General features: G+C 33.4%; 2 protein-coding genes across 4 annotated transcripts; one reads left to right on the top strand and one right to left on the bottom strand.

The window, feature by feature from the left end:
* Nucleotides 1-7,277: 7,277 nt before the first annotated feature.
* LOC104121624 (thylakoid lumenal protein TL20.3, chloroplastic) lies at nt 7,278-21,917 on the bottom strand. Of its 2 annotated transcripts, none has more exons than XM_009633658.4 (6): nt 21,509-21,917; nt 21,383-21,412; nt 19,225-19,331; nt 10,124-10,158; nt 9,858-9,986; nt 7,278-7,703 (listed from the first exon to the last, which is right to left on the bottom strand). In XM_009633658.4, the coding sequence occupies exons 1-6, from the start codon at nt 21,820-21,822 to the stop codon at nt 7,512-7,514; spliced, it is 807 nt and encodes a 268-aa protein (XP_009631953.1). In that variant the 5' UTR covers nt 21,823-21,917; the 3' UTR covers nt 7,278-7,511. The 2 variants fall into 2 exon arrangements, with proteins under 2 accessions (XP_009631953.1, XP_018622231.1); XM_018766715.3 differs by having other exon boundaries at nt 19,225-19,367; nt 21,509-21,615.
* On the top strand, nt 17,151-19,393 carry LOC104121623 (uncharacterized). Of its 2 annotated transcripts, none has more exons than XM_009633656.4 (2): nt 17,151-17,292; nt 17,600-19,393. In XM_009633656.4, exon 2 carries the CDS (start codon nt 17,623-17,625, stop codon nt 18,733-18,735), a length of 1,113 nt encoding a protein of 370 aa, XP_009631951.1. In that variant the 5' UTR covers nt 17,151-17,292; nt 17,600-17,622; the 3' UTR covers nt 18,736-19,393. The 2 variants fall into 2 exon arrangements, 1 of the variants encoding a protein (XP_009631951.1); XR_004503771.2 differs by having other exon boundaries at nt 17,183-19,093; nt 19,200-19,393.
* Nucleotides 21,918-24,153: the final 2,236 nt, after the last annotated feature.

Below are 24,153 nucleotides of genomic sequence, written 5' to 3'. Positions count from 1 at the left end.
ATCAATTGTCGAAGCCGAAGCCGAGCCGAGCGAGCGAGCGACAATGACGGCGCGAGGCTTGCCTTCTTCTTAACTCTTTAAGAGCTAGAAGAAGAGCAATTATATATATACCCATCAAAAGCCTTTTCTTCCTCTAATATGGGACAATGTCCCTTTGCCAAGGAGGAAAACTCAAATATTTCATCTTTCCTCCATTTCTCATTCACCCTCTTTAAGCTACACAAGCTTAAAATCCCAATAATCCCCCACATGAATGGGGAATGGCTATAAAATAAAGGAATGCACGGACGCGTGTGTGTTTTACATGCAAGAATTAATTGCATCTGGATAAGTAAGTTTCCCTTTGAACTTTCCGTAGTGAACTTATATCGGATATACTCGGTCAATCGGTAGATTTGATATCTTTAAACCGTCGAGTTTTGTTGTATACCTAGACAACATAAGTCACACAATCAATCCTTAACCATTTATGGTTCTCACGGTTGTGTTCGTTTCTGCCATGAACATCTGGGTTCATAAGTGCTTAGAGAATGGGCCTTTACTTTCATTCCCCTTGAAGCGGCTTACACTTCACACTCATATAGGTGATTTCTAAACGTGTAATTCTATAGACACACTATCTGGTCATATCCTGCCAGACTTAGCAAATCATTAAAAAACCTTTAAGTTTTGTTGACTCATCAAAAAGCCTTAATGCTTTACCTCGATTTCTGAACATTGTCTTCATCACGAGAATGGGTTAAGTTATTTGACAATGTTGAACCGTCATTCATAACTTTGTTTGATCTCTTTGAACCTAGCTCGTGGGATCTCCAGTCTGCTAAGTAGAGTTACCGCTATGATGACTTGTCTTAGACCTTAACCCCATTCCCTTTGATAATCTTTCAACTGCCTCTCTAGATAGGCCTTTTGTAAGTAGATCTGACACGTTATCTCTTGACTTTACATAGTCAATTGTGATAACACTACTAGAGAGTAGTTGTCTAATGGTATTGTGTCTCCATCGTATATGACGAGATTTTTTGTTATACATAACGTTCCCTGCCCTACCAATTGTCGCTTGACTATCACAATGTATACAAATAGGTGCCAAAGGTTTGGGCCAAAATAGAATATCTTCCAAGAAATTTCGGAGCCATTCAGCTTCTTCACCGGCCTTATCTAAAGCTATGAATTCAGATTCCATTGTAGAACGGGCGATGCACGTTTGTTTGGATGATTTTCATGACACTGCTCAACCCCCAATTGTGAAAACATATCCACTCGTGGATTTAACTTCAGATGATCCAGTGATCCAATTTGCATCACTATATCCCTCGATCACTGAGGGATATTTGTTATAATGCAAAGCGTAATTTTGGGTATGTTTGAGATACCCCAAAAATCATTTCATTGCCATCCAATGTATGTGATTGGGATTACTTGTAAACCGACTCAGTTTACTAATAGCACATGCTATATCTAGTCGCATACAATTCATGATATATATCAAACTTTCCAATACTCTTGCATAGTCCAGTTGTGAGTCACTTTCACCTTCATTCTTTTGAAGTGCATAACTCACGTCAATTGGAGTCTTGGCAATTTTGAAATCCAAATACTTGAACTTGTCAAGTACCTTTTCAATGTAGTGAGACTGTGATAATGTTAGACCTTGTGGAATCTTGTGAATTCTGATTCCTAAGATCACATCAGCAACTCCTAAGTCTTTCATATTGAATTTGCTAGCCAACATGCGCTTAGTAGCATTTATATCTGCCATATTTTTGCTCATTATCAATATGTCATCAACATATAAACAAATAATGACTTCATGACCCGGAGTGTTTTTAATGTAAACATATTTGTCGAACTCATTGATTTTAAACCCATTTGCCAACATTGTTTGGTCAAATTTGGCATGCCATTGTTTGGGTGCTTGTTTAAGTCCATAAAGAGACTTAACAAGTTTGCACACTTTCTTTTCTTTACCAAGAACCACAAAACCCTAAGGTTGTTCCATGTAAATCTCTTCCTCTAATTTTCCATTTAAGAAAGCTGTTTTAAGATCCATTTGATAGATTTCAAGACCATACACGGCCGCTAGTGCCACTAACACCCTAATAGATGTTATCCTCATTACTGGCGAGTAAGTGTCAAAGTAATCAAGGCCTTCCTTTTGTCTATAACCTTTGACAACAAGTCTTGCCTTATATTTGTCAATAGTACCATCAGCTTTCACTTTCCATTTAAAGATCCATTTCGAACCTAAAGGCTTATTTCCCGGAGGAAGATCTACCAATTCCCATGTATGGTTATCCAAAATTGATTGAATCTCACTATTGACTGCCTCTTTCCAAAACGCTGAATCAGAAGATGACATAACTGCTTTAAAATTTTAATGCTCATTTTCAAGCAAGAATGTCACAAAATCGGGTCCAAAGGAAGTAGATGTTCTTTGACGTTTGCTATGCCTTAGATCTTCTATACTTGGAGTATTTTTCTTTGGTTCTTCCCGATGTCGTTTAGGTCTTTCACTTAACGACTCACATTCAATTTTATACGGATAGATGCTTTCAAAGAATTCAGCATTATCTTATTCCATTACCGTATTAACGTGAATTTCGGGATTATCGGATTTATGAACCAAAAACCGACATGCTTTACTGTTTGTAGCATATCCAATAAAAACGCAATCAATATTTTTTGGTCCGATTTTAACCCTTTTAGGTAAAGGACCTTGTACCTTTGCTAGACACCCCCACACTTTGAAATATTTCAAGTTGGATTTTCTTCCTTTCTATTTTTCATATGGAATAGATTGCGTTTTGCTGTGGGGTACTCTGTTGAGTATTCGGTTAGCTGTAAGGATAGCTTTGCCCCACAAACTCTGCGGTAATCCGGAACTTATTAATAAAGAATTCATCATTTTCTTTAATGTATGATTTTTCCTTTCCGCAATTCTATTGGATTGAGGTGTGTAAGGTGCAGTAATTTGATGGATAATTCCATATTCCGAACATATTTCTACAAACGGAGATTCATATTCTCCACCCCTATCACTTCTAATCATTTTGATCTTTTTATTCAATCGATTCTCCATTTCATTCTTGTATTGTTTAAATGCTTCAATTGCTTCATCCTGACTATTAAGCAAATAAACATAACAATATCGAGTGCAACCGTCAATAAAAGTAATAAAATACTTTTTCCCACCTCAAGATGGTGTCGACTTCATATCACAAATGTCAGTATGAATTGAGTCTAAAGAATTTGAATTCCTTTCAATAGATTTATAAGGATGTTTTACAAACTTAGACTCAACACATATTTGACATTTTGATTTATTACACTCGAATTTAGGCAATACTTCTAAATTAATTAACTTCCGCAAGGTTTTGTAATTGATATATCCTAAACGAATATGCCATAAATTATTTGACTCCAATAAATAAGAAGAAGCTGAAATTTTATTCATACTGTCAACAACCATTACATTTAGTTTGAAAAGGCCCTCTGTGAGGTAGCCCTTTCCAACATACATTTCATTCTTGCTTACAACAACTTTATCAGAAACAAATACACATTTGAATCCATTCTTAACAAGTAAAGAAGTAGAAACTAAATTCTTCCTAATAGTAGGAACATGAAGAACGTTGTTGAGCATTAACACCTTGCCGGAAGTTATCTTCAGGAATATCTTCCATTAACATTCAATCTTGGCTGTTGCAGTATTTTCCATGGAAAGCTTTTTTTCGGGACAAGCAGTAGAGTAAGTCGCAAATGCTTCCTTGACAGCACAAACATGTCGAGTGGCTCCAGAGTCAATCCATCACTCATTCGGATTTCCAAAAGCATTGCACACAGATCATCAATGTCATCATTCTTCTCCACTATGTTGGCCTGTCTCTTCTTCTTATCCTTTTTCGGGAGACAACAATCAGGGACTTTGTGATCGGGTTTTCCACAATTGTAGCAGCTACCCTTGAATTTTTTTTTTTTGTTCTGCTCCTTAGTCTGTCCAGAAGACCTCTTTCTCTTCTTACTTTTTGGAGCAGTCTCCTCAACGGTATTAGCTCCCATGATCATTGAATTTCCACAAGACTTCTTCTCGGTTGTTTTGTTGTCTTCCTCAATCTTGAGATGAATCACAAGATCTTCCAGCTTCATTTCTTTGCGTTTGTGCTTAAGATAGTTCTTGAAATCTCTCCACGAAGGAGGCAATTTTTCAATCATTGCAGCCACTTGAAATGCTTCATTCACGACCATACCTTCAGCAATAAGATCATGAAAAATAAGTTGAAGCTCCTGAACTTGGGTTCCAACAGTTTTGCTGTCTATCATTTTATAGTCTAGAAATTGGCAACCACGAACTTCTTCAAGCATGCATCTTCAGTATTGTACTTCTTCTCAAGTGCGTCCCATAATTCTTTTGAAGTATTCATCGCACTGTACACATTGTACAAGTCATCCTCTAAAGCGCTTAAGATATAGCCTTTGCAAAGAAAATCTGCCTGCTTCTACGCCTCAACAATCATGAATTTCTCATTGTCCGGCATGTCCGCAGCAGGCACTGGAGGTTATTCACTAGTGAATTTTTGCATACCAAGTGTGGTAAGCCAGAAGAACACCCTTTGCTGCCATCTTTTGAAGTTGGCTCCGGAAAATTTCCCCGGTTTCTCTGCCGGTGGAACAACAGTCCCGCTTGACGAGGCTATCGTCGTTGCCGCAATAGTCGCAGAAGAATTTCCGTTATCAATTGCCATTTTTCACTGTAAATAACAGAAGAGTTCAATTAATGGCAAAACCAGAACAGTAAACAATACTGTTATTAAGAACAAACAGTATGTATAATAAATAAAATCGAAGTTTTTATATATTGTTTCACAGAAAACGATGAAGTTTTTATGTTCTTCAAATCATTTTCTGAATTTCAATACTCTGATGAAGTTTTTATATCTTTAAATCAGAATAATAAAATTCAGAAGGAGTAAAAAATCACACAGGTTTTAATCTCCACAAATAAAATATAGAATATAATAAATAATTTCCTTAAGATTGTTATAAATCTGTATTGTTTTAATAAATAATTAAACCATTAAACTTTCTGAAATAGCTAAATAAAACAGAAAGTTAGTAATACTTGTTTAACGAAATAAATTCTGGAAAAATAGTATAGGAATAAATCGAGCCCACTGAATACATAGTGTGTCCTTAAGAAAATTATTTTCCTCAAGTACCCGAGGTGCTGGAATATATCCTCCCAAGATAGAACGATTTAACTCACCGGAGTGTTGGTACCAAAAACGCTGGTGAACAACGAGCCATTTGAAGGCTGTAAAACACACTGAAATTTTTGTGCAGAAGAAGAAGAAGAAGATCGGAAAATTTCGTAAGGAAAGATTCTGGGATTCAAAGTATATTTATAGAGTTGCTGGCATTGTTTCTGAAAAGGTTTGCAACTTTTCAGAAATAGCCATGGCTGTTGGAACAGGCTGTTTGAAATATTGCGAAAAAACGGATTTAAAATAATCCGGGAAAGAAAACGGGCCTGACCGGACCGGGTCGCGGGTCATGGGTTACTCCGGATTGAATTTTTCGTTGATTATTTAATTAATTAATTAAATAATTGAAAGAAATTTTGTCCAAAAAGATTAATCAATCAATCGATCTTTGACCAAATCTGAATCTAAATCCGAGCGAGCGACGACGGCGCGAGGCTTGCCTTCTTCTTAACTCTTTAAGAGCTAGAAGAAGAGCAATTATATATATACCTATCAAAAGCCTTTTCTTTCTCCAATATGGGACAATGTCCCTTTGCCAAGGAGGGAAACTCAAATATTTCATTTTTCCTCCATTTCTCGTTCACCCTCTTTAAGCTACACAAGTTTAAAATTCCAACATTGATAACTTACTCATTTTTTGTTTCGTGAAGTTTGGATCCAAATAAGTTATCAAGTTGCCCACTCACATACAGAGTCGGAGGCAGAATTTCAAACTTATGGGTTCAGCATTCTAATTTTTTTTAGTTACTAGGTTTTAAATTAATAATATGTGCATAATTCAATAATTTTTTAAGACAAATATAGGGTTTGGACAAAAGTTACTGGATTCAATCGAACTCATATCCAAAGGCCTAGCTCCGCAATCGAACTCATATCCAAAGGCTTAGCTCCGCCCTGCTCACATATGCCACGCCCTGACCAGGGGTGAATATAGTGTGTTTTTGCACTTAGCTGAAATTTTAACTCATACAGGTACTGCTGCCTTTGTTATAAGCTATTTGTACGTATTCAAAGGATAATCAAATACGCTTTGATTGTACAGAATGGACCATTCATTTTGCCTAAAGAGACAAGAAATGTAGGCAGTCAATATGATGAGCAAGTGATAGCCAAAAAGGGAACATCATCAATTTTCTACTTTGTCATTGATGTTGTGCTAATGCACAAAGCAAACAAAGAATTAAGTAAAGGACAAGCAATTCATTTGATCTTTTTCAATCATTGAACCAGACTTATCAACGACCTTAGAATTAATTGAGACCACCCTTTACTATCCTCCGTTTGATGCAGAATTTCAAGACAGGTAATGGTTATTGGTCAACTGAATAGTTAATGAAAATATTCCTAGCTGAGAAGATAAGGAGGAATAATCTGAAGGCTGAAAACAAGAGTGAGAGCTGAGAAATCATTACTTCCTCAATGTTATCATGTATGCCACATTCTTTTGCGTCTCTTTATAGGATTTCATGTTCAGTTTCATTCCAACATAGGGACCACATCACCTTAATCAAAATATATGTCGAGTCTTAGATTAGACAACAGTAGCACGTCTAATATTGTTCCAATAATCCAATTCCACTCCTTTAACAAAAATAAAAAAACAGCTTGGTGCACAAAGTATCTCGCATTCACGTAGGATCCGGAGAAGAGCCGTACCCTAAGAGAGTGTGACGTAGGCAGCCTACCCTGATGCAAGTATCACTGGTTGATTCCACGGCTCGAACCCGTGACCTATAGATCACACATAAACAACTTGACCGTTACTTCAAGGCTCCCTTTTCCTCTGCTCTAAAACCGGACAACAATTAGGCAAACAATAGCAAACTGTTCTTTTTGTGAGGCACAAACAGAGAATGTGTCGTGGAAACAGAACTGCTGAAACTGCGTTACCCTCACAAGGGTTTATGTATAAAGAACGATATTTGTCATTTTTCTGTATCTTATGTCTGCGAAAAATCCCAAGGTTTTTCATGGAGTTTCAGACAGCAAGTAAAGAAAAGTTCTATTAAGGCCTTCTGATCAACTATTTTTTCAATTAATTGCAGAACAAAGTTGTAATCAACAATGTTGATGGTTTCAAGTATTGGTATTCAGTTTTGACATACATGCAACATAATAGAACTGATCATGCTTCAAATATAGCCTATATTTTCTGCCTGAGTTAAACTATGCTCGCATAATGTGAGGGAGATGTAAACCTCCAGAACTCTTTCCTTTCCGCATATATTTATGTACATGAACATTTTTTCAGCTTGCATCACAGAGACCAGTAGCTGGATCACAAAATCCATCTCGATCGAGTAACTGCTGAGGTGGAGCACTTAACAGAGGAGAAGATGGACTTCCATATGCATTTCGTCTGCTGTTTCCACAGCCTAGACTTTTTCTGGTGCTAACCCCTGTCACAGGGTTAGTCCCACTAGCATACTTGCAAAGTGCCTACAAATAAGCATGAAATATTCAGAAGATGCGGGACAAAACAAACTCCTGTTTAGAACAAGAAGATATAAGAGTTGGACACTTATGTGAAGCACATAAAGGAAAATGAATTGCTTCATAAATAGCACTTCTCATGCATTATTGACAATTTTCCTTCTTTGATATCAACAGCGATAAATCAGAAGGTTCTCAAATTCCATTTTCACTGGCTTATTTCTATCTGAGAGAAGCCTGGTTGAGGTTGATTAACTTTTTACAAACTTATACGTACAGTCAAAGATGCTCATGTTGGGTAACGCCAACACCATGCCTATGGCAAGGCCCACGAGGGGGCTGGGGTGGCCCGGGTCGGAGTCATGATCGAACATGGCGCTTGCTTGGTGGAGCTTGGTTAAGAAACAAAGTTGCGCCCTTGCGCGCTTGATCCTAACAGTTCCACTTAGTAGATTTGCTGCATCTTACACTTTATAGCATACAAAAGTATGATAAAATTTCAAAGTAAAATAGCTAACGTTAGGGGCGGAGTTAGAGGAGCGAAAAGGGTTCATCTGAACCCCCTTCGCCAGAAAATCATATTGTATATATAAGGTCAATTTAATTTTGTTTTTATCTATATATATTAGATATTGAACCTCCTTGGTAAAAATTATGCCTCAACCTCTGGCTGATGTAATTCATGGGGAGTATTTTCAAAATTTTAATTTGCCATGTATCTTTTCATTTTACAAGTGTCCTATCTATTTTCAAGTGGCTTCTTGCATGAAGCCTTAAAACCAAGTGTTGAAGGGCTTTGACAAGTGGCTATGCAAATCTACCATGTGTCTTCATGCATGGAAGACAAGGTACACTTGTTAATATTGAAGCCAAGTGGACTAATATATTTGGACTGTCAGGGGTTGTCCTGATTTTCTTACTATATTTGGTTTTCCTTTTTGTAGAAGAAAATTATAATTCTTCCATGTTTAGCTAGTCCTTTTTCTTGTAGGAAAAGGTTTGGACTTCTATAAATTGAGAATCTTTCCTTCTCATTTAGTAGCATCCACAATGTAGCCATATGGGGTTTGAGAGTCGTGTGTAGGGGAGAACTTTACGGGACAAGTGTTAGTGTGTCACTTGTATTTGCCTCTTCGTGAGGTTGTTCTTTCGATATTTTGTACTCTCTTTTTATATAGTGGATTGCTCATCTCCGCCGTGGACGTAGATCAATTGACCGAACCACGTTAAATGTTTGTGTCTCTTTTGGTATATTTCTCGTTTGTTGTCTCATTTATCGTCGTTCAAGGTTTGTTTTACTAGTTTCCGCATGACACCTGACTTTTTCGGTACTAACACGGACAAGTGTTAAACGACTCTCCACACTTGTCATACATGCAACATAATTGCCTGTAAATAAGTTGTGCATTAGCCATCATACTAACTAAATTCTCTAACCAAGAATTCATCTTGCTAATCATTACTTTCTTCCTACAATCATTACCTATTATTATTAATTCTTCTCTCCAATTTTCTGAACATGCTGGATTTATTATTTAATTTTGTTGATTCTTGTATCATCTAAATAAATAAAGGTAGGCTTGTTTAATTCTGGGGAAATATTTCACATTGCTGAAATAGTTTCTTAGGGCAGTGTCCAGCACGACTCAAGCCAATTCGTGTATCTGCTCACAAATAATATTATTGCAGTATTATCGTGATTTTCTCGTGTGTTTCCCTACAATTCACCCCTTGATATGCCCTTGCTTACAGACTAAGCCTATTAAAAAGGGCAGCTCAGTACATTAAGCTCCCGCTATGCGCGGGTTCCGAGAAAAGACCGGACCACAAGGGCCCGATTAAGCCTATTGAAGATTTTAAGTTTTCTATCTATTTTCAGAACTTCCTATGACTTGTCCACCTTATTTTAGTTGTAGAACTATCAGTAGTTCGGAATGAACATTACACAATCCTGCAACATGCTTAGCATGCTGTTTCAAGAATTTAATTCACAAAATGAGGAAACTTGAAACTCTTAGATATTTGCAAATGCTCAAACAATCACACTAAGTACTAATGCACAAGTTTTACCCAGAGATTTTTCTCTTATCTTTATCATTAGTACTAAGTGGTGTAATAGCAGAACTAATTAAGACTGCGAACTTCTCTGAGACTAATTACCTGTTTCTGAAGGAGGTCAATAACTGCATCACTGAAATCAGCACCTTCAATAATGGCACCCCCAAGGTCACTACGAGTCAGAACAGATCTAACAAGAACAGCATTAGTGAGATTAGCTTCATTAAGCACCTGCAAATTAAAGGAAAGAACAAAGTTATCTTAACATTCTGAAAGTGAAGTCACTTTTGCTAGAATCTACAGCCAGTGTAGTTGTCATTAGTAAAGTTTTTGACTTGGACTAAATTCATAGGCTACAATGTGCATACCATCCGATCCATCAATGTGTCACTCAAATCTGCCCCTGTTAATTACAATGCAAACAGGAATTAGCAATATATATCTACAGTCTGAACCACAGTCTTTAACTTTGAATGGAAAACTGAAAATGTAGTAAGAAGTAAGAGTAGATTTGACTAAGTTGAACCGGATGAAACCACAGTCTGAACCACAGGCTTTAATTGTTCTCATAGAAGTGTGACTTTTCTGAAAAGTCTGCTTGTAATCCCCTAAAGAATATACGGGCAATATTTCTTGAAAGATAGCGATCTTTCACGCCTCAAAGCTATACTTCTCCTTTAATCTTCTGCATTTTTTTCTAACAGAAAGCTCAAACTAGTTTTGTAAGATGTAGCAATTAACTTGTGAAAGTACAAAACTAACTATACTACAGCTTCTTTTGTGCATTTTGTGAAACTTTTCATATTTCCCCTTGAGATTTCAAGTATTCATAGTCTAATAATTGTTTTATACTTCTCCGTTTAGTTTTCCATCTTCCACTATTTCTTTTTCTTAAGAGCATGTTTGGAAAGTTGAATTGGATTTGGATGTAATTACACAGTTTGGCATGTTTGTTTGGCCAAGTAATTACTAAGTCAGCATAAAATTGGGTGTAATTGGAGAGGTGTAATTACACTATTCAATTCTCAAGTGGGAGGTGAGAATATGTGGTAATTACATTGTGTAATTACAAGGTTACTTTTTAATTTCTTTCTTTTTTTATTTAATTTATTTTCTTTATAACTTTTTATTTCCATTATTTTACTTTTAATTTATTTTTAAATTTAAAATATATTTTTTTGTACATTATTTATCATTTATTTCTCTACCTTTACTTCTTGTGATTACATGTAATTGCTCGTATATTTTATTTCTTATTTGTTTTATTTTTTTTATTTTGCGTAACTGCGTTATTATTCTAGTTTTTGAAACTACACATCCTAATATTATAAATAATGAGTCATTAACTAACTTGACATATAATGAGTGATGTCCTTAAAGTAGAATTTCGTTGTTGAATGAGGTTATAAATTTATTATATTTTTTAATTTTAGGTTGTATTGGAACCAGGGGCGGCCCAACCTCATCGGAGGCCTAAAGCAAAATCTTAATAAGAGGCCTTATATATATATATATATATATATATATAATGAACATCGTTTTTAAAAAAATTAGATATATATGAACATCATTTTTTAAAAAATTAGACAAGTGAGGATGTAGAATTTAAAAAAATGAGAACTTAGTTTTATAAAATACAGAAAATTAAATGAATTTAACGTTGATTGCATCACAACTGAAATGGGAGAACCCAGAAAATATAAGTGACTCCTTTTTTTAAGTAAGCCCCTTTCTATATTTGGTAACAATTCAACTTTAGATTTTTCTTTTTACCATTAATGAGATGATTTCTAGTCCAAAAACTTCTATGATTTATTTAAGATTACAAGTTTCAAAAGTCATCCATTATTTCATAAAATCCATGTCCAGTCAAACACTTTCATATAAATTGGGAGGGAGAGAGTATAATTTATGTAAGAAAAATAAATAATAAGTTAGATTATTAGATATAGTTACGTGACCAACTAATGAATAAAAAAATATAATTAAGTAAAAAAGTAAAATAAGATTAACAGAAAACTATTTTAGTTATATTAATTAGAGGAAGAAATTGAGTTATTAAAAATTAATATGACAATAAAGAAATAAATTTATCAATAATAAAAGATAATTATATAAATAATATACTACTATATATAGAGAATACTAGTAATTTTGGGGCCCTTAAATTTTTGGGGCCTAAAGCAAATGTTTCACTTGCTTTAGGGTTGGGCCGCCCCTGATTGGAATTTATTTTTATTATGTTAGAATTTGACATATGTTAAACTATTTTTTTTTTTTTTGGATTTTGAAATTGTGTTGTTACTTTGTTATTTCACATTGCATGTTGTTCATTTTTAATTAGAATTGATAGATTATTTTTGTCAAATATTTGAATAATGTTATGATATTATATTTATAAATATTAATTTATTTTATCAAACATGCATTTCATGATGTTCTTATACGTTAAATAAACTAAATATTATTAATTTAAAATATATCAATCATTTTTACAATATTAGTTATAAATATATGTTTACTAATTAATGTTATTCAAGAAAAAATATGCATCTTAAATACCATATCTAATATCATTTATACTTAAAAAAAATATTTATAGGCATATATTTATTATATTAACTTTTAAGTTTTGATAAATAATTCATTTAAAATTTAATTTTACTATATAATTATACTTGTGCAACCAAACAGTATGCATGTAATTATACTGTAATTACGTTATATCAAACAAATAGGTCGCCGTAATTACTATATTGTGTAATTACTAGGCTGTGTAATTACTACCCTAGTAATTACACTAATTTCAATTACCGGATGGCTTTCCAAATGGTTTGTTAATTTACCAATTACAAAGGACGGGGAGTAATTTAAGACATTTGTTTGTCTCACTCAACAAGAAAATAGTGAGGAAAATAAGAGTAACTTTTATTCAGTTTTTTGGATGAAAATTTTGGGAAAATGACTTTGTATAACCGCTCTCAAAATAATACGATATATATATATATATATATATATATACATTCTGTATATTATATACAAATTTTATACACTTTTTCGACTATCAAATATAAATAATTTCTGATACAGGCTAAAAGTGAAAAAAACCCGAAAATTTTCTCTATATTAATTTCTTTACGACAAAAACAAAGTTGGAATTTTTATTAATTTCTCTATTTTTCCTTAATTTCTTCACTAGCTTTTTTGCAAGAGGATTTTAAGCTTGTATTTCCAACATATAATTTATATAGATGTTGCCACGTTGCTTCACACTATAGATGTTGCTTCACAATATATATTTTAAGCTTTGTATTTAATCCTTTCTAACTTTCCTAATATTCTTTATTGTATGAGAAATGTAACAAATTTTTTTTTGTGGGGAGGAATTGCAATATATAAGGAATTTTCATTATATTTATTTTTACTTTCAGATTAAACCAGTGTTAATTTGATTCAAACATATCTGTTTTTCAATTGCAATTTATTATCAAATTGCAGAGAAAAGTAGAGAGAGAATTCTTATTGATTTGGGATGAATTACAATGGAATAAAACTCTTCTATTTATAGGGTAAAAGTGAATTACTTAGCCACAAAGTAACAAACCCTAAGATCTCTCTAAAATATAGGCATTTACCTTAAATATAATTATATTTATAACTCTCCCCCTTGAATGCCTATTCAACAGTTAATGTGTCTCGTTAAAACCTTAACTAAAATAAAACCCTGTGGAAAAAATAATTAGTGAAGGAAAAAGAGTGCACATGTTTAGAAATACGCCTTTTGATTGCCTCGTCAAAAACCTTGCAAGAAAAACCCAGTGTGACAAAACCTTGTAAGGGAAAAAGAGTACAACGTGTATTAACTCCCCCTCATGAGAGCATCACTTCACATCTTTAAGCCTTCGCATCTCGATCTTGTGCACCATCTTCAAAAGATCGTTGGTAGACATTCAATAAACAAATTAGCCATATTAACTTGAATGAATGTGTTGCATTTTGAAATCATCATTCTTGATAGATATGTAACGTCTTCATATAACGTCATGAAATAGCCTTTTCAATATCTCCATAGAGGTAAAAATTCTCGCTATCATATTATTATACTTATAGTTATAGCAAGATACATATGTTCACAAAATTGCACTTAGGATTGTATATGCTTTAAGTGATTTGAATCCTTCAGGATTGTCATATAAGTTAAGTCATATAAGCCATTTAAATAGACTTTAGATGCATATCAAGTTTTCATGCCACGCTAGACATATAAGATAGATAAAAGTGATTACACACACCATTGACTTTATACTTTCAAGTGTTTGAACTACATGTCCAAAACTACATGTCTTTCATATGAAACCAATTCTATTCGAATTCTGTCTCTTTCATTTAGCCAATATTTTTGTGTCCGTATTCAATAGACTTAAGATCCTCATCTATACTTAGCGCTATCATAGATGTCGTCGACGAACATTTTATATCGGTTCCAATATTTTTTCATAAAGACATAATATAGAGATCTCTTCATTCATATTTTTAGGTACCTGAACCTCTCCTGAAATTTTATAAAATGTTATGTCATTTGATCTTCTAGATCACTTGCCTTCTTATTATGATCATTTGCTCGTCTTCTTTATCATAAATTTTATTTGACCGATTTGTCTATATGTTTTAAGCGTATCATAGACTTTGTCCTTCTAGGACTTATTCTAATGGGAGCATTTGTAGTGAGAATATAGTTACTTTCTTTGGGTCAACAAATGCGTCTGGCATGCTTTGCAACATATTGCAGATGAATTATCTTTTTATGAACTTCAAGTTCATATTATCTTATTCGAGGATCTAGATATAGAAATGATAATTCATTCCGTAATTTTTTCACAACTATTTATCATGTCTCCCCCTCATGTTAGAAAAACTAACTTGCTTCCTCAACTTTGGAAACCCACGCGTTATAGTGTTCATCAAAATATACATTGCACATCAATAATTATTTGGTTCCTGACCCTGAACCACTTGTGAGAGGAGAATGTAATATATTTTCGTATATAGCGTATATCAAACTGATATAAATAACTCTGTTCTCATAAGCAATAGTTTAGTTATTAAGTGGAGACACTCAATAAATTATTTTGCTAAACCAACTGTAATGTAAACCAATTTATCAAGGTGAACTGTCTTGAATAGAAAATCTGAAAATTATGCTCAAAATTAAATTATTGAGCAAGTTACCTCACAAACACCAGGTTGCGGGTTAATAATAAATGCACATGTAACCATCTCATAGATGCATCTTATGTGGTATACTTGACAGGTGAATGGACCCATATTCACCTTTAATATTTCCAGCATTCATGGAATTCAATCCTAATTTTAGTTGGTCTATTAATTAATGAGAACAAACAACATAAGAGACTTCATAAAGAATTTTCTAGTTTTTTAATATTTACCTATGTGATTTCTCTTTTATTTTTGCACATCATACTTAAATTAACATGGCTAAATCAATTATGTCAACTGGATAAATTATCAATATTGATAAACTTCAGGTTTACACCATGACATGTGCAATTATCAATAAACTTCAAGTTTATTATGATATGGGTTTTTATATCAATAAACTTTCACTTTATTGTGGCATTCTTTTATGTGTGTAGTGCAAACTAAAAAATAAAAGCGGGTAGCTTTTCACATACATATTACCCTGCTACAAGTTGTAGTAATAGAAGATATTAAATCTTTTCTTTATTCATAGTCTTAATATAATCAATCGCTTTCGCGTATACTTTGAAAATTGGATAAGTTTCTTTGAGACTTACTACAACACAATAAATTGACATGATAATCAATTGTATTCCTCCAAAATAGTAATAATTGGCTCTTCTAGAGCTCTCTATTAATTTTATATTATCATATATTCATCAACATCCATATGGTGAATATATGTCTCAAAGAGAAAGTTATACTATTATAGTCATGGTCAAAATTATATGCAAGATCTGTTTCTTGCATCACCGTTGTCCTTTAATAATCACATTGCCAAAATATTTTGGCGTACAATAGGTACGTGACCAGTGATCATTCGTGCCATAATAATGACATTATTTTCTTATTTCCTCTCAAACCTCCTTCTAGAGGTGAGTGTGGTATATTCACTACCACTAGCACGTTCATATTCTTCCAAAATGAATATGTATTCATAAATCACGTGTTGTCACATTCACATCATGAATGGACCATAATCATCTATATGTGTTTTACAAAATCTTATGTCAAATCGATGACAAATATTAATTTCACAGAGTGAAGGATTATTTTGAGAATCCTTATTATTCTCATTACCACAATGATGACGATTATAATTTCGTCTATTGCCACGTCCACATCCATTGATACCTTTACGGTAATAATTTTATTTTCTTTCAGACTTAATTATTACATATTGCTATCATATTCTCTTAAAGAACGAGAATGAAGCAAATTCAATGGGACGAGTTTCCACTTCTTGTGCTCATAATCATACATAAATTTGATCATGGCGAGACATAGAAATTTTACCACTTCGGATGGTTATAATTTCTTACAAACTCTACTATAGTTATAAGAAAAATTTATTGTCTTTGCTTGTATTTAAAATCAAATTATAAAATTTTAAAAATTTAAAAGAGAAAAATAAGGCAAAATACTTACCTTAAGTCCAGAATTTATTCCTGAAGGAAGTTCATGGAACAATTGACAATCATTATGCTCAATATTATGTACAGGTTGAGCACCATGCACGTATCCCAAAGCCTATTGACCGAAACAGATTCCTAGTATAGGAATATAGTGTATTCACCCAAGAGTCTCATGCAAATTCCTATATCTTCTCTCCACAGGGTTTTAATTTCTCAAACGCTAGACAACTAATTAATAGTATATCTACAAATTAAAACAACCGCCCTCTACTCAATTAGTTCGAGTCTTGTGCTGACAACATGTTATAAAACAATAAAAGAAGAAGAGTAGTATTGCAGAGAAAAGTAGAGAGAGAAAATTCTTATTGATTTGGGATGAATTACAATAGAATAGAACCCCTCTATTTATATAGGGGAAAAATGACTTACTTAACCACAAAGTAACAAACCCTAAGATCTCTCTAAAACATACACATTCATCCTAAATATAGTTCTATTTATAATAGTACTCTAATAGTTGTGCCCTAGTACATACCATGATTCTGCACCAGGCTATGGGGTAGACCAGTGCAGCAGGGTCAGCAACCTATGCTTACCGGACCAGTTTCTATTAAAACACACAAAAGACTATGGTTAAATTATTAAAGGTTCTCATGTAATTAAATATAGGTAAACTTAATTAATATAAGCTTTCCGTACATTCTGTACAAATAGTTCCGAAGTTAAATCCTTATCCAAAATGGAAAAGTTCCAAAATAGAAGGGTGTTTCCTTTTAACAAAATAGAAGGGCTTATAAATCGTACCTAAAAAAAACTCGGGCGGGAGTCAGATAGGTTGGGGTAAATACTTACACCTGGTGCTGGTAAGTTTTTAGCACATATTGTTTCACCGTTTCTGTTGTATAAAATGATTTTATGAATTAATGACAAGTTTTTATCTTGATATTGCTGGTTGAAATTGGTATTTTTAATTAAGATTTGCTTTAAGTTTCAGATTTAAAATTCTGAATTTGGGCTGGATTACTGTAACTCTTTTAGTTCATTTACAATTTTTCTGAATGTTAGGGTTTCATTTTCTTGATAGACTGTTCTCCCCTGGATGAAGCTAAAGTTTTGATCTTTCTGCTTTTTTCTTGTTATGGGAACAACTTTTGCATAAACTCTGAATAGGGTTTTCAAATGAGCAGTTGAGAATGGAGAATTTGAAAGCAGTAGTACAGAAGCCATATGCTAAAATTTCCCCATCTTGTTCAATGCCCATGTTTAAGCGGCCAAAGGTATTCGCAATGCGCAGTTTTCCAGAGGGTTTTACGCGATTTGCTAAACGTGTTATAGAGAAAACTAAGGAAGATATTGATGTTGAACAAGAAACTGAATCTATAGGGTCTCACGAGCCGGATGCTGAGGTTGGGGAAAAATTAGTGTATGGTGAAAAGAATATCATATCCTCTAGTGTTCAAGCTATGAAGTTTGAGCCAATTGTTATTTCTGAACAAAAGGCAGGTGCAGAATTAGGTATTCAGATGCCAGAGGATCTGAGGGATGGTAAAAGAATTGCTCGAATCGAATCTATTGAGTGTGGAAGCACTGAGCATGTAGACTTGATTAAGGTTGTGGATACGCGTAAACAGAATGCTCAAGTGGAGGATGGAGCTTGTGTTGACCTGGTCGACAAGTTAAAAACGAGAGAATGTGATATGACCAAGTTAAGGAGGCATAAGTTTTACGCAGTTCGTGATTTTCCAAAGGATCTTAAGAATTTTGAGGGTGTTGACCCGAAATCCCAAGAGGATTATGTGCTGGAATCTGGTGATATCCATGTTGATCATAAATCTAAAGAGGATCATGTTAAGGAAACAAATGATGACTCTGATAAACATTTGAAGGTTGATTTTGGGTGTCAAGGAGATTTAGTGGATCCTTTTGCAGATGCAATATTATGTGAAGAAGAATTTGAGCAACAGGAGCCTGTTGTGCCAATTGATCTAGAGGAAGTAATACAATTGGATGTAGATTTGGAGTTGAATGAGGCTTTCGAGGATGAAGATACCATTGGCCAGTTTGAATGTGAGGAGCATGGTAATAACCGTTACGCGATGGCACAAAATGTTCCACTTGTAAAGACTGCATCAGAAGATGCTAAAAAATTTCAGTTGCTGAACGGGCTATGTACTTCAGAGGTCAATCCTTTTGGGTTTTCGAAAAGACGTAAAGTGTTTGGGGTTCGTGATTTTCCAGATGCATTTAAGATCTTAAAATCACATAAGGAGGCATCGGGGGAAAAATCAGGATCACCGAGCAGCTGACAAATTGGCAGGGAATATTGAAGCAACATGTGATTCGCAATATGATGTGCAATGCATGAATAAAAATGTTATTCAGGATCCAATGGCTACACTAAGATGCCCCAGCATGACAAGCAAATCCTACCAATCAGATATTAAATCTCATCAAGACAAAGGCAAAGGCGAAGGCGAAGTTTCAAAGAGAAAACAGAGTGAAGAATTAGCGCCAATAAGTGTCGTTCTGGCATTGACGGCTCCTACTAAATGTCAACGTAGACCTGGGAAAAACTAATTCTACAACAAAAGCTACAGCAAAGAATGTGTAATCTTGGCACAATTTTCTGATGGAATGGAAGTGGCATACTAAAAGCAGCTAAAGGTAATTCATTAGCATCTTCTTTGTGACATTTTTTAACAAAGCATATAACTTTTTTCCATCAATAAATAACAATTGCTAGTTCATTTAGTTCTATCTTGTATATTAGGATGTTTTTGCTATGGAAAAAGTACCTGAGAAGTTCGCTTTATAGGCAACTGCTTTCTCAAGATATGCACCATTGAATGTTGAACCACTGAAATCTGATTCCCTCATATCAGCAGATGTGAAATTGGCTCTTCTGTATCAGCAAGTCCAATTGAAAATGAATACCAGTCTGCACTGAGAAAACTTTTTGTTCTATAGTTCTTGTTGAATGACTTTTCAATTACAGTTTCTGTTTTCAAAGTTGCAAGCTTAAGTACTGGTTCCGTAAAAAAATTCACCCTTCTCTTCCAACAAAACGGGGAAAAATATGTATTACTCCCTCCGTTCCAACTTATATGACGCTCTTTCACACCAAATTAGTTTAACTATTCTACTTATAAACGTTCTTGTTATGTTCCTTATCAGTATGACTTTTTACCCCTTTTAGAGGTCGTTTGGTGTGATGGATAAGCAAAAATAATTCTGGATAAAAATTTAGTACCGTTTTATCCCTTGTTTGGTTATTAATCCTAGTTATCCTGGGATTAAAAATAGTACTGAGATAACTTTATCTGGCAGAGGGTGGAATAATAATCCCAGGACAGGATAAAACAGTAAAATTAACAATCTCAGGATTAATACAACATACTAAACAATCAATAAAAATAATACCAGGATAACTAACCCTGGCGTAACTAATCTCAGCATAACTAATCCCACCATAACTTGTCTTCAAACCGGCCCCTTATTATATTAAGCCATTACTACTAATATAGAAGCAATGTCAAATAGACATCTTATGCGATGTCAACAAACCTTATCATTAAAAAAGAAACGGAAAAGGTCCAAATATGCCCTTGTACTATACGAAATTGAGCACATTTGCCCTTCGTTAATACTTTAGCTCAAATATGCCTTTACCGTCACATAGTTGATCCATATATGCCCTTAAAGTTACACAGTTGACCCATATATGCCCTTTTCGAAACGGAATTCACCCAAACTAATTAGCTCTTTCGTTAATTGTATTAAAGTGTATTACAAACACTATTTCCTTTTTATTAGTACTTTTTTCTTTACCTATCTCTTTTCTTTCTTCTTTTTTCTTTTCTTCTCTTTTTTTCCTTTTTCTTTCTCCCTTATCCAATTTCCTCTATTACTGATGTCTTCTCCATTTTCGTCACCAATTTCACTTGACAAAACATGAATTCCAATTACTAAGAAAATTCTCGCATAAGAATATTTTAATAGATCATATGTTTGTCAATTTTTAAATTTTTACTGAACATATATTTAGTTCTAAAACATTTAACAAAGTAAGATTGAAATAATATTTATGTAACAAAAAACCCGAAAAATCCAACAAAACCGAACAATCCAAACCGATATAATCGGTTTGGTTTGGTTTTGATAAAAACCGAACCAATCCGTTCCATGTACACCCCCAATTTACATAGTTAATAAAAAAATAGAAAATGTCCAGCTGAAAAAAGATGAAAAAAGACTAACAACTCAAATTTATAACACTACAACTTGAGCTCTAGGCTTTTAATCATTAAATTTTCTTTCTGGAAACAATTTAAATATTTTGGTTTTTTGAGTATTGTTAAAGGTTGAGATGTTTTTATTATTTTAAAGTTTAAACTATAATTTTTGGAACAATTTAATTTCGTTTATTTAGAGGGCTGTGAAATTGGAACTTGATTACCTTATGGGAGAATTTTCTTAGTAATTGGAATTCATGAGTTTAGTCAAGTGAAATTGGTGACGAAAATGGAGAAGACATCAGTAATGGAGGAAACGGATAAGGGAGAAAGAAAAAGGAAAAAAAAGAGAAGAAAAGAAAAAAGAAGAAAGAAAAGAGATAGGTAAAGAAAAAAGTACTAATAAAAAGGAAATAGTATTTGTAATACACTTTAATACAATTAACTAAAGAGCTAATTAGTTTGGGTGAATTCCGTTTCGAAAATGGCATATATGGGCCAACCGTGCAACTCTAAGGGCATATATGGACCAACTATGTGACGGTAAGGGCATATTTGAGCTAAAGTATTAACGAAGGGCAAATGTGCTCAATTTCGTATAGTACAAGGGCATATTTGGACCTTTGCCCAAAAAGAAATGCAGGGAGTATTATTTTTTCTTCTGGAGGCAGCTTATTTGAAAATAAAAGAAGTATCATCCTACAGGCAGAGGAAAGATTACCTGAAGTTCTCATTTGTATGAACTGTTTTTCTGCAAATTAACAAGAAAAAACAAAAGAACTGTTTCAGGCCCAAAAAATTAAAAGCTTGAAAGATTGAAGAAATCTTGAAGAAAAAAAAAACTAACTTGAGATCAGCAGAACCAAATTGAGCAGCTGAACCAATACCAAATTCACCTCTAGTTTCTGCCTCAAACTTATTTAAGTCAGCCATAGCAGTCATGTTTGAGCTAAATGTAATCACTGCAGCTGCTAATGCAGTTGAAACAATAGCTTTCCACTTCTTTACTTCTGTATTATTTGACCTTTCCATTTGACAGACAATCTTGAATGATTTTTGAGGAGGTTGCAGGGGACTAAGAGCTCCATAACAAGAACTAGAGGAGGAGGAGGAAATGTTGATGGATTTTATGGGAAGTAATGAGATGGAATTAAGTGCCATTTTGATGTATTCTGTGCTTAGTTTCTGTCGATGACAATAGTTGAGAACATAGGATTAAGTGAGGGAAGTCAGTGGATGGAATTTTCTTTTTCTTTTGTCCACTTCTTTGAACCATATCTCTTTGGACAAATAGGATTGGCTTTGTAAGTGTACACGTACTCTCTTCTATATTATTTTTATTTACATTTAGAAATAGTTATAGCAGTGAGTCCAGTGACAGGTGGCGATTAATGTTGCACAAATTTTAAGCATAAATGAAATTAAATAGGATTTCCCTCTTGAGGATGTCTATTTTATTAAGTAATAGTACTATTTTAATGATGAGTAAATTTAAGAAAAAATGTTGATCTCTACGGGATAAAAAGTCAAGACATGAAATGAGTAAATCTTAACAAAATGAAGCATCTATCCAAATTCGGTATGCGGATAGATATGTGTATTTATCTACGCCAAATTGTAAGATATGTTTATCTTATCCATCTATTTATCACTTAACTTAATACATTTACCGAGGGGCCCTTCTCTCGTACGTTGAGTTTGTGGATCAAATACGGAATTTCATAAATAATGGCACTTAGTATTTTGGAACCAATATTTATTTTTGGTAATTAATGAGATTTTATTACCACTCGTAAATATTCACAGCTCTACAAACAAAAAACTAATCCCTATATCCACCGGACATGATTCCAGTGATATAGTTCTAACACATTTATCGGCTCTCCTAAAGACTTTCCCTACATACATCCCTTAGCCAGGGTAAAAGTTTAATTTTGGAACCAATATTTAATTACTATGTATTTGTAGCATATTCATCATAATTTTTAAAAGCGAACACCTGATTATTTCTCAAAGTTTTTACAAATAGCTGAAATATCATACTCAAGTTGGTAATACGATTCTAGATTTAATTCAAGATACCTAGTAAATTAAGAGGAAGGACGAGGGAGCACAGCTAAATTTAAAGTTTTTTGAATGGATATAAACCAAACAAAAGCCGAGCCTGATCTTCACATTTGCCAGTTAAAACAGGCTGATATCGGACAACATACCGCGATCTTATTACTAGCAGGCCCATGTATTATATTTCGGCCAGCCAGTTACTGCTTGCTGATTTATGCTAATGCCCCTTTTTAGGCCATCATTTAGATTTTATTCCAGTTTTAAAAAGGAAAACTATCAGCTATGTTCATTTATAAGTAGTTTATTATAAAAATTAGTCAATTTATAAAATATTATTAATATTAGCCAACTATTACCAATATTAGTCAATTATAGCTATTTGTAGCCAAAAAAAGGTCAAGATTTTTGCTTTCTTTTGAGTGAGTGTTATTAGAATAGATTTGGTACATCTTAAGGATCTTGAATCTCAATTTTGGGATGATTTGGTGGAGTTTTGAGGTGGTTTAAATTGAAGATTAGAAGTAGAAGATGAACATGAAAAAAAAATTATATGTACATATCACATTTATGTATCACATATGTATCGCATATGTATCATATTTGTATCAAATGCGTATCACACGTATATCTATGTATACATGTGTGTGAGATACATGCGTGATACATGTGTCGCAGAAGAATTTTTTAAACTCGATTTTAAGTACGGATTTTGATACCAAATCAGTCCAAATCACCTCCAATCTTCCTCAAATTTTGTATATTGGTTCATCTATATATTTTCAATGAATTTTAACCATAGACATTGAAAAAGGTCCCTTTTTTGCTTAGATGTTGGAAAATATATATATATATATATATATATATATATATATATATATATATATATATATATATATATATATATATTTCATCACCTTATTTGCAGCCTCATTTTCCTTTCCGTCTTGCATCTAATGTTGTTAATCACGCTTAAAAATATGGAAAGAGATCTTTGCTTGTGATTCTTGGAGAGAAAGAACCTTATTTATTTGGATTTTCAATTTTTATATGTGTTTGACTAGTTTTGGTAAGTTTATGATTAATGGCTAGAGGTTAGTAAGTTGGGACTTATTTGGGACATTTATGTAAGATTCCCTTTAAAAAATGGTGCAACTATAACCTTTGGAAAATTATTCTTTAAATTTGGGTCTAATGTTTGCTCATATATTGCTCAACCATACACACAAAATATGCAATAACTTACAAATTTTATATCGTGATCTAACATTTATCATAAGATTTTCAGTTTGCTCAAAAGAAATCTTTAGATTGTGGTCTAAAAATATTCATAAATTGCAAGAGAAATAAAAAGAGGGTCATTTACTATATTGTACACTTCTCAAATCAATAAAAATTTCAAGACACGCTAAATATAGAATTTAATTTTTT

Source organism: Nicotiana tomentosiformis, chromosome 8, assembly GCF_000390325.3.
Source record: "Nicotiana tomentosiformis chromosome 8, ASM39032v3, whole genome shotgun sequence".
In the NCBI taxonomy this organism is placed as follows: domain Eukaryota; kingdom Viridiplantae; phylum Streptophyta; class Magnoliopsida; order Solanales; family Solanaceae; genus Nicotiana; species Nicotiana tomentosiformis.
The sequence above is the reverse complement of the archived record's forward strand: the minus strand, read 5'-3'. Positions and strand labels throughout refer to the sequence as shown.